The sequence below is a fragment of the Ovis aries genome, chromosome 4 (assembly GCF_016772045.2).
Source record: "Ovis aries strain OAR_USU_Benz2616 breed Rambouillet chromosome 4, ARS-UI_Ramb_v3.0, whole genome shotgun sequence".
Classification (NCBI taxonomy): domain Eukaryota; kingdom Metazoa; phylum Chordata; class Mammalia; order Artiodactyla; family Bovidae; genus Ovis; species Ovis aries.
The window spans coordinates 49,664,542-49,683,653 of NC_056057.1; the positions used below are offsets into that span (position 1 = coordinate 49,664,542).

General features: G+C 38.9%; 1 protein-coding gene across 1 annotated transcript in view; it reads left to right on the plus strand.

Moving 5' to 3' along the window:
- The first annotated feature begins 295 nt into the window (after positions 1–295).
- The window catches only part of PRKAR2B (protein kinase cAMP-dependent type II regulatory subunit beta), a 111,055-nt gene continuing 92,238 nt past the window's right edge, over positions 296–19,112 (plus strand). Inside the window, exon 1 of the mRNA XM_027968589.2 lies at positions 296–837. Coding sequence (XP_027824390.1) covers positions 534–837 — 304 coding nt within the window. The 5' untranslated portion in view covers positions 296–533. The remainder of the gene's footprint in view (positions 838–19,112) is intronic.

Here is a 19,112-nt window from a genome sequence, read left to right on the forward strand (position 1 = left end):
GCGCGCCTGGGCCCGAGGGTGACCCGGGGAGTGCCGAGTTGGGGGGTGGGTGGACCCGCCCGGGCCGCGCCCCCTAGGAGAGAGCCCCGCCAGCCTGGTGGCGCCGGCCTGCGTTGCGTCTTCAGCCCCTCAGCTGTGCAAGTGGCGGGTGCTCGGCGCCCGCCGGCAGGGTTGCCATGGTTTCCGTGGGTCACGTGGGGGCGCGCCGGAGCCCCCTCCCGCCTGCAGCGGTGGGGCGGGGGCGGGGCGGCCCGGGCGGGGGAGAGGAGCGGCCGCGGCAGGAGCGGGAGGAGCCGGAGATGCTGCCAGCCCTCCCCGGGCCGAGCTTGCTCAGCCGCCGCCGCCGCACGGAACAGCCGCGCGCCGGGAGCCGCGGGCCGGGCCAGCCTGGCTGCCGGGGCCCAGTGCGCCGCGCTCGCAGCCGGTAGCCCCGCCAGCGTCCGTCTGCGCTCGCTTGGCCGCCGCTGGGCCCGAGGCCGGTTCAGCGAGGGGGCGAGGGCGGCGCCCGGGCGCCCGCCGGCAGGGGAGGCAGGATGAGCATCGAGATCCCGGCGGGACTGACGGAGCTGCTGCAGGGCTTCACCGTGGAGGTCCTGAGGCACCAGCCCGCGGACCTGCTGGAGTTCGCGCTGCAGCACTTCACGCGCCTGCAGGAGGAGAACGAGCGCAAAGGCGCCGCGCGCTTCGGCCATGAAGGCAGGACCTGGGGGGACGCGGGCGCCGCCAGCGGGGGCGGCACCCCCAGCAAGGGGGTCAACTTCGCCGAGGAGCCCAGGCACAGCGATTCGGAGAACGGCGAGGAGGAGGAAGAGGCCGCGGAGGCAGGGGCATTCAACGGTGAGGACCGGATTCCCCGCGCGGGCCCCCACCCCCGCCGCTCCCCCTGGGTCCTTAGATCCCAGAGCTACACTCACCCACCTCTCCCTGCCTTCCCTACCTTCCCCTTGCGCCCACCCCCTCAGCATCCATTTCTGTCTCTTCCACTCGCCCACTTTCTTCCTCCGCGCTCTCGTCGTGCCCTCCCCCGCGTTCCCTCCTGTGGAGGTGGGGAGCCGAGAGGTGAGGCTTTCTCTGCCCACTCGCCCTCCTCTCTTCCTGGGCTCGGAGGCAGAGGCCGGCAGGATTGGAGTGGGCATCTGAGAAACAACTTTCACTGGGGTTGCATAAATGAAGCTGGCCCATTTGGCATCCTCTTTCAGCCCTTGTGTGTATTAGTGGACTGTCCAAAACGAAAAGGTGGAGGGGTGGTCAATCGCATTGACTTCACTCTTGTTAGGACGGCAGATTCACTAAAAGGAGCGTGAAATTGGACTCACGGGGCAGAATAGAATTTATGGTGATAGCTTTGGCATTCTTGGAAACGAGAGTCATCTATTATTTTCCAGTTTACCGATAGCGTGTTGTATTCTTTTGGGACACACAACAAAGGATCCTGTTTAGCCTGCAACCCGTGGGGTCTTTGGAATGAGGAAACGGGTTTGATTTAAAACAAATTTTGGATGATTTGATGTCTTAAAAAAAAAAAAAAAACTGTGGGAAAAACACTGTAGGACGTTCTGAAAGCTTGTTGGTTGTCTTTAGAATGAAAAGCAGTGAGTAATTGTAAGGACTGTGCCAGACACTGAAGCTAGAAAGAATGAATGGGAAAGGAAAGGGGGTTTTCTCCAGTAGCTGCTCCTGGCAGGTCCCACCCCTCCCGCTTATAACCCTCTTTCCCTGACACACGCAGACACGCTTACACATTAACAGCCTCCTACATTTACACAGCATGCCTAAATCCCATCTTTGTGGCATCCCAAGCTAAAATACCCGGGTGTGCAAATGTGCAAGTGCTTTTTCTTTGTGGTACAAGACAAACGTGCATTCAGCATCACACCAGCTTTTATTTATTTACACTACTCGTGGTTTGTGTGTCCACGGTACATCTCATATTTTAAAGTGTCATTTCCTTGTGTACCTTTTCTAGGAAGGTGTTTCTTTTCTTTGCAAAATTGTTGAAATGTGTTATAAAATTAGGTATTTTTAGCTTATCTGAAGCAGTCACAGAAAGCCCTGGAAATTAATGCTCTCTGAAGATAAAATGGAAGATTGTTACTTTAAAAATTTTTATTTTGGACTTTGTAATGTTTCCAGGGGTAGGATAATCATAGTCTTCATTTTACACAAAAACTTAATCTAATGCTTTTCTTATTAGAAATGGCATGAGAAGGAAAGAGTGCACATTTTAAGTAGATGGGCAGGAGAAGCCACTGATGAATGACACAAAGGGTAGAGAAATCTAATACCTCTTTAATGCTTGAGACACACATCCACACACGAGTGCATCCACATGCACATAGACACACACAAAGAAAACAAAAAGGACTAGTTTTCCAGATTGGAGAAAACCAAAGACTAAGGACTTGGTAAAGAGCCTACATTTGTTCAGTGCAATATATTGTTTGTATAACTAAAATATTTTGCTTGTGTACTGTTTTGAAGTACTTTGCATTTATGATTTTGTTTTCTCTTTAAAACAATGTAGATTGTACACAGAACAGATTTCATTTCCATTTAGCAATGAAGAAAGAAGCCATTACCTTCTGAGTAGTAGGGATCATTTACTATGGTTTTATAGTCTCCAAAGCATTTTTGTTGTAAAAATTACTCAGTGTCAGTTTTACTATATACTGGTTAACCAATTGCCCAATTTATTCCCCATTCCTACCCCTCCACACCCTCCAAGACTTTTATGACTGCAACCAGTTTGGTCATTATCCAATGCACACATATGTGTCTAACAGAAACTTTGGCAATGGTGCTTCCCTTTTCTAGGTGCAGTGAAAAATAGACATTTAGAGTAGTTTCTATTCTAATCATTTCTCAATTTTTTAAAAGTAATTTGTGTTGAGACCCCCAATTTAATGAGAATTCTAGACTCCTGAGGGGTTGGCAAACTTTTTTGTAAAGGGTCAGAGAGTAAATATTTCAGGCTTTGTGAGCAATGTATGGTCTTCATCGCATATTCCTCTTTTTTTTTTTTTTTTAACGGTTCTTTAAACATGTATTCCCTCTGTACAAAACTGGCCACAGACCAAGGCCATCGTCTGTCAACCCTCAGTCAAAGGAGGAAAAAGTCAAAATAATACTCTTGGGGAGAGGGAGGGAAACAATGGGAATGAGCCTATCAGTTTAATGCCCAAGTCTAAAAAAGTACTGAAATATAAAAATACACCTGATACTGGGTAATCCTCATGACATAGTAAAGAATAAGAAAAGTACTAAAGAATGGGGAAAATACTAGAAGGCAAGTCTTAATTTATTGAAACATAGCACAAGATGAAAAGGATAAGTCATTCTTAAATTTTAATATACCTCTCAAGGAAGTTTGATTCTGAAATGATTATTACCTGGTACTACGCTTTTGGAGCTTTTTTGAATAGGTTGGGGTGGACTTGGGATCTTTTTTTAACAGATGATATCTACTGTTGCCTGATCCTACTTTGAGAAAGATTGGTCAACAGATAATGATAATAATGATGATTATAATATCACTTTCTCTTATTAACAGTTAAAAAATAGCTGCTATTTATTGAGATTGTGTGCTAAACACTATCTAAATGCCTGGATTCATTATCCCAGCTTTGTAAGAAAGATGAGACTAACAGTTGTTCAGTGTTTCACAGCTGGTAGGCTGCAGAGGTTGTAAGAGCGGTGGGCCTGGCGCCATGCCTGTGCTCTTAAGTCCCGGCTTTTATCTCTGGGAAGGGGGTGGGCCTGGCATCCCTTGAGCATCCCTTTTATGTCAAGGTCTGCTTGAGGCCCTTAATATGTTTTGTCTTTAAGGTTTAGAAAAATAAATTTGTCCAAGGTCACACACAGGACTAGTGAAGAGTAGAGCCTGGTTTCTTACTCACATCTGTCTGACCTAAGATCATCAGAGGTCTCCCCCTTAATGAAATTTGTCCAGCTGGCTGAATCAGAGGTCAAGTGTTCCTGCCTTTTTTTTTTCTTTTTTTTCAGTAATGGTGATGAATTTGCATTGATTAATTCATACTTACTCTCACGAATCCCTTAGGACAAGTGATCGTATTTGTGAGGGGTTGTTCAAAAAGGCAAGTTTTTGACCCTGAAACTGGTTGCCATTGACTCCCCCAGAGAGATCAAGCATGTGTGACCTTGAACTCATAGTGTGCTTGAATCAAGCAAGTGAACCAGCATTTGGGACCTTGGCCAAAAGTCTGATGGGTGAAGGTAGTCTTTACTTCTCTCTTCCCTTTCCAAAGGATTCTTCCTCTGCTGATTGCTTTCTTGTTCCCCTCCTATTCTCTTCTAAGTTTATCACTTCTGATGTTTACTTCCAGCTTGGTGTCAATTCTTGTTAAAAGGGTAACCTTTAGGTGTTAGAATGATAGTGGCATATTGTGATCCCCTTTCTGGGAACTCTTAAAGTCCTGAAAAAAACTATAATTGAGACTGCCTCCCTCCTCCCCATCCTACAGAAATGAAACTTGACCTGTCACTTCTGCAAGGGCCATGTCCCCAGGCTTGGAATTATTAGGAGGGTTGCAATAAGCCAAAGAGTTGGATCAGTACCAATTTGGAGTGAAATCTGTGGCAATTAATACAGGCATCATTGGGAGATCTTGTGTTGCTCAATTATTTCTTAAGTGAAATAACTCAAATTACAAAATGAAGTAAATGACAAGTGCTGCTCAGTCATGTCCAGCTCTTTGCGACCCCATGGACTGTAGCCCGCCAGGCTCCTCTGTCCATGGAATTATCGCAACAGGAATGCTGGAGTGGGTTACCATTTCCATCTCCAAAATTGACAAGTAGTTGGAAACAAATTACACATGGACCCATGAAGAGGAATCAAACTGGAAGAAAAATAGACTAATGTAAAATATGGAAGAACTAATATACTAAATTATCGAAGGCAAAGATATCAAGGTCAGGTTAATTTACAAGGCAAAACTATAGAACCATGGCTTATAAGCTTGGATGTCAAAGGTATATAAATAGAAATTTAGCATGTAAAATCTGTGGCTTAATCCTCTTAACTCTGATTTACGTCAAGTCTTTTAGGAGAACTTTATCTACCTTTACATTTTTACAATTTAAGGGGATTGTGTAGAGTTTACCAGAGATCTGGAAAATTATGCAAAATATTGGAAAGTTGGAGCTTATGGTGAGAGATTAAGGGAACAAAGGTACATAGCATGAGAGGGAATGGTTGAAAGAGCTGAGAATAGCATGCATGTGTCTGAAATTTTTTCTTAAGAGGATTAAGAACAAATGTTCTTCATCTCTATTAAATACAGAATGGGAAGAGCTAAGCTTCATTGTAACTTGAAGAATAAAAGTCAGAAATTCATCTGTCTGGAATGACGTGTGTGGTCTTCCTGAAAAATGAGATGACAAAGCAGTGAGGGTAATAGATTGACTTGCTAAGAATCTGCTGTGAAAAAGCTCTTAACCTTGTTCATACTGGAAGTAAAAAGACGTTGACATTCATGGCCTAACTGACAATAGGAAATTGTAGAGAGGAATTAGAGCTTTAAAGGAGAGTTGCTTTGGTTGGTTTTTTAGGCTCATTTGTGTGAGCCCTTTTTTAAGAACTTGCTCTGTGGAGGGCTCCTGGAGACTGTTGGGCGACAAACAGTAGCCATCAGCATACAGCTAAAGAAAGAAATTTATTTTAGTGATGGTACTTGTGCAATGGACTGAAAGTTAAAATATTTTTTAGTATATAATCAACCTCTTAAATCCATTTAATCAGTTTGAAAAGCATTCATGGAAGTTGATTTTGGAGGATTAACTTGCAACTTAGACAATGTCTTTTTTTTTAAATGTATGAAATGCTGTGCTCAGCATCTTGACATGGCATAATAATAGTACTTGCTTTGTGAAGTTTTAGTGAGGATAAATGGAGTAATATTTGCAAGGCCCTTAGGGTACTGCACCCAACAAGCAACAGTTACCTGTTAAACAAATAACCTTATTTACAAGAGGTCTTCCAGAAGTATTTTGTTCACAATGAGGCTTTCACTGTGTTTGGTGGAGATGAATCTAATGTTTGCACTTTTTACACAGATGAAATAGGAAATGAGCTTGCTGGGCAGTTTCTCTTAGGATTTAATGTGAAGTTATGTTGCATAGTAATAAAACCCACATCCTTTCAACTCATAATTTGTAGCTAAGCAAGCACTCTAGGATTTTGTAGTTAATGAGACTTTTCTGGTCTTTGGCTATTGGAAATTTATATAGTAGTTTTAAATCCTCCTCCTGAAATGGATTACATCATTCATGACAATGGCTAAAATATTAAAGCCATTATTTTAGTTAGGGGCTTAAAACAACATTAGAGAAGATTAAAAAAAATATTTTGCATTAGAGATGGCAATTATGATTTTTCAAAGAACAGTTAAGAACATTATTCATTTTAATAGTAGCATTAAATGGATTACTTTAGGGATTGAAATTGGGAAATCAAAGGACTTTGGGTGTCCTTTCTCAAACTTTTATCCATCTATTACTTTAAACTTGGGAAAAGGGAGGGAGAGGGGAGAGGAGGGATGGGAAAAGAGAGAGAGGAGGAAGAGGAGTAAAATCTGTTGCAACTTGTGAAGGGTTCTTTGAGAAACTGATATCTTTTCGTAAGCAGTGGCATAGAATCAAAGCATCTCAACAAAAACTGAAGCATTGGATGCTTTCATATGTTTACCTGCCTATCTTAAAAGATCAAACTGTAGCTGTTATTTAACTTAAGACTGTTACAGCTTTCCATTTGAAGGCATGTAAGCTTTCCATTTGAGTTTGTACATAAAGTGATGTATTGTATCTGGGTGGGACAGAGTAAATATTTAATGGTTATTCTTTGTTGCAAATCTCATTCCCTGGATTCCAGTACATTTCTAGCTGTCAAAGTTATGTCCATAGCTGTGTCAAAAGAAAAAAAAAACGTGTATCTTTTTCAACCATGTGGATACTAACAAAAGATCTTTGAAATTGTCAAGGAGGAATTTATTTGTGATCCCTTAAAAAAAGAGATCTTAATGAGAGTAGTAGGAATAGAGAAAGCCTATGGTGGAAGTAGTGGTTGATGGAATATTTGAGGTAAGGGATTCAGCGAAGGTGTTTGAGTTGACTGACCTTGGGGTCTGCCTTAGCAGTGTAACAGAGTAACAGTAACAGAGCTGTAACAGTAGCAGTAACAGAGCTGAGACCTGAAACAGCCCGTGAGGAGAAAGAACATGTAAAGTTGAAAGGTAGGATCCTCTGCTTATTCACTCACTGCAGACATATTTATTGAGAACCAACTCCTTTTTTTTTCTTAAGAAAAAAGAAGTAATTATTCTTTTAAGTTTACTATCTCTAGACTCCTTAAGAGACAATCCTTTTGTCACAGACTGTCTCATAGATAGAATATGTTGTCTATAACATGTAACAGATGGAGCCGCTGAGAGCCAGAGACGTTCCTTGCCCAGATTTAGTCCGTTTTGGTCTTTTTGTTCATAGAATTATCACTTTACATTTTGTGTGCCTTTTGATATTAACTTGCCTACTATAAATCCTTCCTGTCTTCCATCAGGGTGATAGATAAGGTCCAAAAGGCCAGGCTAACAAGAAGTGCTTTTGTACTTTTCCTTTCAGAGTCACCAATTTTTTTTTCGCTTTGATTTTTTCATTGCCGTGAAATTTAATATTAGAGTTTATTTTTGTATCAGTTGCTTGAGAAGAGGCAATGGAAGAGAAAAAAGAGTGCAGTGACTTTTCTGAGTTGGATGAGTGGTTGCCATCGTGTTCTTGGTCCTGTTCTTATTGTCCTTCCAGCCTTATCCTTACTACTTAGCTGTGATTGAGATGGTCATGGTTACAAAACCCCATACGAAAACTTCACTGTGATACTGATTATTATCTTTATTTTATGGGAGCAAGTTTTTGTGTTTCGGAAATTCAAAATGACTCAGACTGTTCCATTATGTAATTATTTTGTGGAAAGAATTTGAGCTCAAATTTTCAGGTCATGGCTTACATGAAAACAACAATCTAAAAAAATCAGAAATATAAACACAGTTGGTGTAACATTTATAAATGTTTCAGCAATAGGCTTTCCCATGTGTAGCTTAGTATGTTTGGAAGCTAAAAAAAAAAAAAATATCATTCCAGTTGCTGCTGTTTAAAAATGTTCTGTATTTTAAAAAAAAGACAAAAGGTCAAAATATAAACACATGTTCCACATAAAAGTGAAGCCAAAAAGATATACTGTATACAGTGATTCCGGTATCCGTTTGGCTGGGGACTGACACTGTTTAATTTACGTTAGCTGTTCCAAGATAGAATAGTTCATGGGAGTTTTACTGAGGGGAATATATTTTTTTCTTTTTTGGATAAAAAAGAAGGAAAAACTTACATTTGTTTAAATATGTTAGACTCAAAAAGCATCTTTCCAAAAGGTTCTTAATTAAAACATGACTCAGCTGTTTCGTTTCAGTTGCTGTAGAAAGCTAATGTCTGTTAAATGATATTCTTCTTATTTAGTCATTGTTAACATTTTTGGCTACTTAACTGCCAGGCCCTGAATAAGACTATTATACACTTCATTCAGCCCTCCCCGGAGTGAGTGGTAGAGTCAGGATTTGAACCTGGCAGTCTTAAGTTCAAGCCCATCTGCTTGACCACACACTTCAGTGTTAGTAACTCTTACAGCAATAACATGGCTGAAAAGAACCACGTATCAAAAATTAAGCCACCTACTTTTCCCTCTAAAATTTAGTCTAGCTCAGCATTGATCTGTCCCTTTTACAATTTGCTTTTTCTCTCTGTTCTATCCAAATTAGCACTTGGTATACTTTTCTACATGAGCTTTGTTTTATTTTATTTTGCTATGCTCTGCAGCTTGTGAGATCTTAGTCCCTCAACCAGGGATCAAACCTGGGTGTTCAGCAGTGAAAGAACGAAGTCCTAACCACTGGACCATCAGGGAAGCCCCAGTACTTGCTCTACTTTCGAAAATCAATAAACTATTTATTTTTAGAAATGAACACCTCCTATACTGAGCTGTTTAATTATCAGATTTTTTTGATTATGTACCCTCATTTGCAAAATAGCAGTTTTGCTAATGAGGGAACATAATGAGTATACATATCCCAAGTATGTCTTTATAAATATTGTGCAGGTACCAGTATATGAGAAAGTGTTGTTGTTGTTGACTCTTTTGCAACCCCGTGGACTTTAGCCCACCAGGCTTCTTTGTCCATGGGATTTCCCAGGCAGGATAACTGGAGTAGGTTGCCATTCCCTTCCCCAGGGGATCTTCTGAGCCCAGGGATCAAACCTGTGTCTTCTGCATTGCAGGCAGATTCTTTACCACTGAGCTATCAGGGGAGTCCCTTGAGAAAGGATTCTACAATATAAATTTTGAAAGGGAGAAGAAGTCATTGTAAACAAGTTCTAATTCTTTCCTACACCCTTAAAGACTGCCTTATACTCTGTCTTGTGGTACATGACCCCATTTTGGAGACCACAATCCTAACAATTCGACTAAACTGATACTCTATTAATATATAAGCTGGCTGTAATAAACTTTGGCTTCCTCTTTTAAGCTCCTGAATTATAGGGTCCTAGTGTGTTTGTGTTTGTCTTTTTAAATAGACACTCATTAGGTAAGCTAATTGTTTAACTCAACTGAAGTTTGGCAGAATAAAGGGGAAAATTCTATCTTATAAGGAGGAAATAAAATCATACTACGTGACGGATAAGATCCAGGCTTTTTCTTTTAAATTTGTATTCCCCTCTGTACCTTGAACTCCATTTAGATTATAGAGTACTAAAGTTCTTGGTACACATTTTGGGGATGTGACAAACAGAATCATACCATGTTATAGGTGTTTAGTTAAGAATCACTAAGTCATGGAAATGCTATCTGAATTAGAAGAAAATCTAAAGTTTAAAATATTTGAAAAGATTAGGACCAGGCAACATCGTAAGGAGAAAAAAGTTTAAAATAGTTTAAAAGAAATGCAGTTACATAGGGTATAGTGGTAAAGAACCTGTTTGCCCATGCAGGAGATGCAAGAGACATGGGTGTGATCCCTGAGTCAGGACGATGTCCTGGAGGAGCCTGTGGCAACCCACTGCAGTATTCTTGCCTGGAGAATCCCATGGACAGAAGAGCCTGGCAGGCTACAGTCCATAGGGTCACAAAGAGTCGGACACGACTGAAGCTACTTAGCATGCACGCATGCACAGGGTATCTCAGGAAAGCAGTCTCTGGAGAGGACAGTTGTTAAGAAGGGAGACTCTTCACTGTCCCCCTTTTTGTAACTTGATGAAAAGCTTATCATATACTTGTATTACCTATTAAATACATTTTAAGTGAAAAAAGACATGAAAGAAAGTCTGTTCATTTGTAAGCAGCCCTTGAGTAGTAGATAAAACACTGTAGAGGCATATAGTGTGGTTCAAAATTGATGTATTCAAATATTCTTGCCTGAATTATTCTCTTGGTCCTAGGTACCCAGTCTTCTTTCCTTAGCTTTCTGCCAAATCCCAGTTTTTCTCCAAAGGTTAGCTTCATTTCACCCTTCCAAAAGATCCTTACGAAATTCTCTGGTTGACATGAAAGATGTCAAAATGGCAGAAAGAAAGCTCGGTGGCTGTCAGATGTGCCCGGCACAGGCAGGCAGGGATATGCAGTAATAAGCTCCCTCCCTCCTAGACTTTCCTGTGTGCATCTCGCTTTGCTCACATTAGGTGGCCAAATACATTTCAATTAACCTCAAGTTGAATACTGAATGTCTAATAATAGTAAATGTCTGTAAACGTATATTTCTGAAGTGATAGAAACCTTCTTGGGCATGTGAATATTAAAAATACCCTCTTGATAATCCTTTATATTTTAAACATTTTAAAGTGTTTTCATGAAATGTAAAAGCCTTTGCTAGTCTTCAGTTTCGTAGGTTTAGACTTCATTATATTAAACAAAATAAGGCGGCATTATATTTTGGCCTGAATATTTGATCATTCTGCAAAATGCAAAGAACACAAGCATACAGGCTTGTCTTGCAGCTGAGAATTGCATATTCTCACTGAGTAGATGTTCGGATCTCTCCTTCTGCGTCTGTGAGCCCTGTGTTACATCTCAAATGCATCTGTTGCCCTGAACCTGCTTTGTCCTTTTTTCTCTCCATCTTGCCTCATTCCTAACCACCTTGAAAGACACTGCTTTCTTACCTTTATTATGAGAATCCTGCTCGCCCCCTAGGGCTGACTTGCTCTTTGGAGCCCTCCAGTTTTAACGGTAGTTCCAGCACAGACCTCCCCTCTCCTTAAGATTCAATGTGTCTACCTGCTTACCAGCCACCTCTGCTTACATATTCTTCAAGCAACTCAAATAATTTTGCCCTAAACTGAATGTGTTGCAGTCATCTCCCTCAATTATTATTCCTTCCACTTTCCCCTCCGCTCATTTGATAAACATGGTCAGTAGATCCCCTTTCCTCTGCCTTATACTTCTTAAGCCTGGTAGTTTATGGAAAACAGATTGCTTTTAGTGCTGAAAAATGTTAAAGTAATGCTGAAAGATCAGAAACAGTGAAAACTTTTAAAAAATATGCCCTTGCTTTGGCATAAGCTCTGGGTTTGAATCTTGATTCTGCCATTTATAACTTTTGGAACCTTGAGCAAGTTACTTTACCATCTGTGCCTCAGTTTCCTCATCTGTGAAATGGGAATTATGACACTACTTACCTCAGAGGGTTAAATGAGTTAACAGTGTCTGACATATACTAGCCTTACATATGGGTTTGTTAAAAAATAAGAAAAGGAAGGAAGGAAGGAAAGGCAGGTTTTAGAAGTCAGAACATTATAGTTCATAAAAATGAAGTTTGAACACAGGGAGCTCACCCTGGTGCCCTGTGATGACCTAGGTGGGTAGGATGAGGGTGTGGAAGGGAGGCTCAAGAGGGAGGGGATATATATACACCTATGGTGGATTCACATTTTTGTACAGCAGAAACCAACACAACATTGTAAAGCAGTTATCCTTCAATTAAAAATAAATTTAACAAAATGAAAGTTGATTGAGAATGTAAGACACTGGAGATTACTTTCAAGTCAGTATAGTAATAGTACTTAAATAAAAAGTTATTAATGAAAAGTATAAAACTAAAGTTTTTAGATCTTTCAGCTAAGTGTTTCAAACTTTAAAAAAAACCCTTGCTCTTTTAAATCTCAAGTCCTCCTTTGATTCTATTTAAAATGCAAGGTAAATAGTCTGACTTTAAAAAAAAAATAAGGGAAAAAAAAGCAGTGGGATAACGCTTTGCTTTGTTTTCACACCATCTCCTTCCTTGACAATCAGTGTTTAACGGGTAGAATAAATAAATTTGTGTGTGTAAAATCTCCCAGTTTATGGTTTTATTCAAGTTTTAATAAGTCATTTTAAAACGACTTGGGAAAGAGTAGGTAGGGGTATTGATAGTAGGTACTTTATTTAAGTGAGGCAGATGCTTACAGTAAAAACATGAATGTGTGCCTGAAATATAAATTGGAAAAATTGGTTGCATTAAATTGACAGCTTGTTGCCATTTCCTTATGTCATAATATTTATGAAAGAAAGCTTATGGTGGGACAAACTTTTGTACCTAAGTTTTATGTTAAAATGATTTTATTCCGAAAACCCATCATTCTATACTTGCTCCACTACAAATTACTATCTTAGTAGATTTTTAGAAAGAAAAAGACAGTTCTTTTGGATCTTTGTTTTTACATGGAGTTTTTCACGGGTCTTTGATATCTTATTTGACTGTCATTAACAACAGTTTACCAACTAAGCAATATTAGGATCTTTGATTCCTTAGAAATAATAATTCCTTAGAAAGAATTCAAAAGATATTTTAGTGTTCAAATTTTAAGAAAAACTCATTTGTAAAAGGATATTTTGTAAAATATATTTTAGGAGCACATTTAGCATTGAAAGAGTACAAAGCTTCAGTTACGCAGAATGAGTAAGTTCTGGGAATCTAAGTATATAGCAGGGTGACAGTTACCAGTACTGTACTGGATGCTTGAAATTGGCTGAGAAAATTGATCTTAATTGAAATCTTCACACATACAGAATGGTGACTATATAGAGGTGATAATTAAATAATTTAGCTTCATTGTGGTTTTTTTTGTACAGTATATACTATGCCAAAATATCAAGTTGCATGCCTTACATATATTGTTTTTATATGTCAAAGGTAACAAAGTAAAAAAAAAAAAACAAAAACGCAGTGTAGACTAATCTGATTGGACTGAGAGTATTGAGAGATTTTTTTGTACTGAGAGATTTTTATCTCCAAAACCAAGTAGAGGAGAAATTTTTTCTCTCTCTCTTGTTCTCTCTTTCTTTCTCTTTTTTTAAATTATGAGGTGTTTCCAGTATACAAAAATGAATACTCATATAAACCATCTCCTGGCTCTAACAGATTCTAACATTTTAACCCTTCACGGGTTTTTTTCCTTTTAAGAAAATAATCATACATACAGTAGGAGTCCTTGTGTGTCCCTCGCTTACCCATTCTCTTAACTTCCTTCTCCATAGATAACCACCACTATGATGAATTTCTTGTCTTTGTTTCCTATTTTTGTTTCTGTACTGTTACTACAAAGGCATCTATTTATAGATTAGGAATAAGGCTATTTTGCATATATTCCAAGTTTGTATAATTGTACCACTTATAAAAGTTTCATTTATGTAAATTATCATGCTTCAGCTTGTTTTTGAGAACAGTGTTTGAGATATTACATTAATTCATGTAGCCCTTGTTTACTGCTTTTAAACTGTTAGTATACCCTTATGTAAATAGACAGTTTATCCGTCCTTTGATAAATATTTTGCTTGTTTCTAATTATTTGTTATTACAGTGATGTGATGAGCGTGATGTGTGTGTGCATGTATGTGTATTATGCAGATGTACTTGAGTTTTTTGAAGTGTGGGGACCCCTGGAGGACCATTCCTCTGCTACTCCTTGACCTTTTCAGGGAGTCTGTGGATTGAAAATAACAAAAATAATAATATATGATAAGTTCTTTGCCCTCCCCCTCATTCTCTCATAAGTATATAATGGAATTTTCCAGAGGGTACATAATGTATGCTATTGCAGCAGATTGAATGCAGAAGTAGATGTGAGAACCCAACTGTCTTCTATTAAGCCAGATTTGTAAAAAATGTAAAATAGCCATTCTTTTTATTAATTTTTTTTGTTTTGGAGGATGTAGTTATTTTGCATAAGAATGTTATTTCACTGGGATGACCCAGAGAGATGATATGGAGAGGGTGGTGGGAGGGGGGTTCAGGGTTGGGAACTCATGTACACCTGTGGTGGATTCATGTCAGTGTATGGCACAACCAGTACAGTATTGTAAAGTAAAAAAAAAAATAAATAAAAAAATAAATAAATGCAAAAAAGGAATATGTTATATATAATAATATATAGTTGTCATACTGTTCATTTTTAAGTGAAATAATTTTAAAACAATTTTAATTCATTATACAATATATATTCATGACTATCACTCATATAAACAAATAATTTTTAAGAATGTAAAGAGGTTTGGAGACTGAAGTTCGAGGATTGCTGCTCCAGGTTATATATCTAAGTGTAGAAAGGCTGGCTGGAGGGAACACGCAGCTTTCACTGTACCTCATTTTGCCTTATTTGCTCTGCAAAGCTGTTAACCAGTTTTCACCCTCAGCAGTAGTGTGAGAATTTCTAGTTGTCACATTCAAGCTACCATTTGATGTTGTCAGATTTTAAGCAGCTTTGCCAATAGGATGGATGTTACCTTGCGATCTCGTGAATTGAATTTGCTTTTCCTTGATTGCTGTTGATCTTGAACATCTTTTTTATGTTCACTGATCATATTTGTAGTTCATCTTCTGTGAAAAATAATTTTTTATTGCCATTTTTCCTATCTGACTGTGTTGTTCTTACTGATATGTAAGGGTGTTCCTTTTCTTTCCCCTTCCATCCATCCATCTATCCATCCATCCATTTATCTTCTGGTTACTAATTCTTTGTTGGTAACATGCATTAAAAAATATCTTCTCCCATTCTTGGGCTTGTCTCTTCATTTTATTTGCAGTAGCATAGTTTGAACAGAGTTTTCTTTGTTTTGTCCTCTAGTGTTATTGAGATATAATCAACCTACAGCACTGTGTAAGTTTAAGGTGTCCAGCATAATGGTTTGATTTCTGTATATCATAAAATGATTACCACACTAGGTTTAGTGAACATCCATCATCTCATATAGATGTAAAATGAAAGAAAAAATATTTTTTTCCTTATGATAAGAACTCTTAGGATTCACTCTCTTAACAACGTTCATATATAACATAGAGTAGTGTTAATTATATAGATCTTATTGTGCATTACGTCCCTAATACTTACTCATCCTCTAACTGGAAGTTTAAGCCATTTGACTGTCTTCATCCAATTGCTCCTCCTCTCAACCTCTGCCTCTCGTAACCATAAATCTGATCTCTCTATGAATTTGTCTATTTGTTTGTTTGTTGAAGAATAATTGACCTACAACAAACACTGTTAGTTCCTGATGCATAACAGAGAGATTTGATATTTCTATACATTGCAGATTGATTACTACATTAAGTCTAGTTAACATTTGTCATCGTACAAAGATATTATCACTACATTATTATTGATTATAGGCTCTTTGCTGTATATTCCATCCCCATGACTCACTTGCTTTGTAAATGGAAGTTTACCTCTTAATTTCCTTCACTTGTTTCACTCTTTTCACTCATGTTCATGCCTTTTCACTCAAGAACATAATTTCTTGATTTTATTATAGGCTAACATTAATCGTTTCCTTTATACTTACACTTTTTTGTGCCTTAAGAAATCCATCTCTGCCCCAGATTAAAAAGATAATCCCTTCATTTTCTTGTAAAAATGAAAAAGTCTTGAGTTTCACACTTAAGGTTTTAATCTATAATTTATTTTTGTGCATGGTGAGAGATGAGAATCTAATTTCATTTTTTTAAAATATGCATCATTTTTTTACTTTTTCCCTCACTGACTTTTAAACATTAGTTTCTCATTTTTATATGAATGTACTTAAAGGCTATTCTCGTCTATTCATTCGTCCATTCCTTCATTTTAATATTTTTATCTTAATATGAGTTTATATGGTCCTGATATGTGGTAGGGTAAGTAATTTTTACTTTCTTTATTTGGGCTCCAAAATCATTGCAGATGGTGACTGCAGCCATAAAATTAAAAGACGCTTACTCCTTGAAAGAAAAGTTATGACCAACCTGCTGCTGCTGCTGCTGCTAAGTCGCTTCAGTCATGTCCGACTCTGTGCGACCCCATAGACGGCAGCCCACCAGGCTCTGCCGTCCCTGGGATTCTCCAGGGAAGGACACTGGAGTGGTTTGCCATTTCCTTCTCCAATGCATGAAAGTGAAAAGTGAAAATGAAATTGCTCAATCGTGTCTGACTCATAGCGACGCCATGGACTGCAGCCCACCAGGCTCCTCCATCATGGGATTTTCCAGGCAAGAGTACTGGAGTGGGCTGCCATTGCCTTCTCCAATGACCAACCTAGACAGCATATTAAGAAGCAGAGACATTACTTTGCCAACAAAGATCCATCTAGTCAAGGCTATGGTTTTTCCAGTAGTATGGAAAGTTGTGATGTGGATGTGAAAGTTGGACTGTAAAGAAAGCCGAGCACTGAAGAATTGATGCTTTTGAACTGTGGTGTTGGAGAAGACTCTTGAGAGTCCCTTGGACTGTAAGAAGATCCAACCAGTCCGTCCTAAAGGAAATTAGTCCTGAATATTCATTGGAAGGACTGATGCTGAAGCTGAAACTCCAATACTTTGGCCACCTGATGCGAAGAACTGACTCATTTGAAAAGACTCTGATGCTGTGAAAGATTGAAGGCGAGAGGAGAAGGGGACAACAGAGGACGAGATGGTTGGATGGCATCAAACCAACTCAATGGACATGAATCTGAGTAAACTCCAGGAGTTGGTGATGGACAGGGAGGCCTGGAGTGCTGCAGTCTGTGGGGTTGCAAAGAGTCAGACACGACAGAGCGACTGAACTGAACTGAAGTAATTTTTACCTTATTTTTCTTCAGAATTGTTTAACTACCCATGGGCTTTTATTATTCCACAGAACTTTTAGGATAAGCTTCTTTAAATGATATTGAATCTTCCTGTCCATGAACATTGCCTATCTCCATTTATTCAGTTTTCCTTTCATTTCTTCAGTGTTCTGTAATTTTCTTCATAAAGAGTTTTCTTGTCTTTTCTTAACCTTATTTCTAAGTTACCTATTATTTTTTGTTGCTCTTATAGTTGTGGTTTTTTCCCTTACGTATTCTAATTTATTTTTATTGGAATATATATAAGGAGCTGTTAAATCTCAATAATAAAAAGGCTCTAATCAAACTGAGTAAAAGACTTAAACAGTTTAATAAAGAAGACATGAGAATGGCCAGTAAACCCATGGGAGAGTGCTCAGTATCTTTCGTTATTAAGGAAATTAACATTAAAATCACAATGAGATTCCACTAAACACACAAGAATAGCTAAAATAGAAGACATGTCTTACGTTAGCAAAGATATAAGGTAACTGAAATTCTTGTTTATTACATGAGAGGATGAAGTGGTAGAAACGAGAAATCAGCAGATTTTTTATAAGGTTAAATATTCGTTTACCTGTGACCCAGCAGTCCCGCGCTAGGTGCTGTACTTGCTTACTCAGTTGTGTCCGACTCTTGGCAAGCCCTATGGACCATAGCCTGCCAGGCACCTCTGTCCATGGGGATTCTCCAGGCAAGAATACTGGAGTGGGTTATCATTCCCTCCTCCAGGGGATCTTCCCAACCCAGGGATCAAACCCCTGTCTTCCACATTCCAGGCAGATTCTTTACCACCTGAGACACCAGGGAAGCCGTGAATACTGGAGGGGGAAGCCTGTGCTTTCTTCAGGGTATCTTCCTGACCCGGGAATCGAACTAGGGTTTCCTGCATTGCAGGCAGCTGTTTTACCAGCTGAGCTACCAGGGAAGCTCCTTCTAGGTATCCACATGAGAAATGCATATGTTCACAAAAAGATCTGTATAAAAATATTTATAGAAGTTTTATTCAGAATGGCCCAGATTGGAAAAAAATCATCAACAGGAGAATGGATAGACAAATTGTAGGGCATTCACACAATGAAATACTACTCAGCAATAAAAAAGAACAAACTATTGATCTTCTCAGCAGTGAGAATAAATCTCAGATTTGTATGAAATTCAGAGACAGGCAAAACTAAGCTATGGTTAGATATGGTTCTAAACTACTGTTAGAAATACTAATAGTAGTTTCCTAAGGGATGGTAGGAATTGACGGTAAGGAGTTGGGGAAACTTTCCAGGGTGTTGGAAATGTTTTGTATATTGATTGGAATGGTGGTGACATAGCTATATACATTTGTCAGAACTCAGTGAATTGTGCACTTCACTGTATGTCATTTTCACCTTGATTAAAAATAAAACTTCGAAACATGGATGTTCTTAAAAGCCTCTTTCCCACATTTTAATTGAAAAGTGCCTTTGCTTTCTGCACTGATTAACTTGTGAAATTTTTCATTATTTTTGTTGGAAACTAGCAGCTGGGTTGAATTTTTCTAATTATGGGTCATAAATGGGATTGCATTTTACTGCTTGTACAAAAAGTCAAAGCCCAGTGTAACTCTACCGTTTCAAAGTTGATTTTATGTTCCAGCCAGTACAGTATTTTATGAGTTTCATAAATTTAATGTGTATATAAATTATCACTTACATTTGTCCAAATAATCTTTAAGTATCAGGAAATAACCTTATATTAAATTTTCAATAGCACTATTCATTCAGTATTTGTTGAGGTAAATACGTATTAAGCAGAGCTCTAGGTGCTGGGTATATAGCAGTGAAACAGACAAGGAAGGATGCTGCCCTCTCGGTAACACGGGAGGAATCACACAGTAAACATAATACACAAGATGATTGGATGGCATCACCAAATCAGAGGACATGAGTTTGAACAAACTCCAGGAGGTAAGGAAGGACAGAGAAGCCTGGCA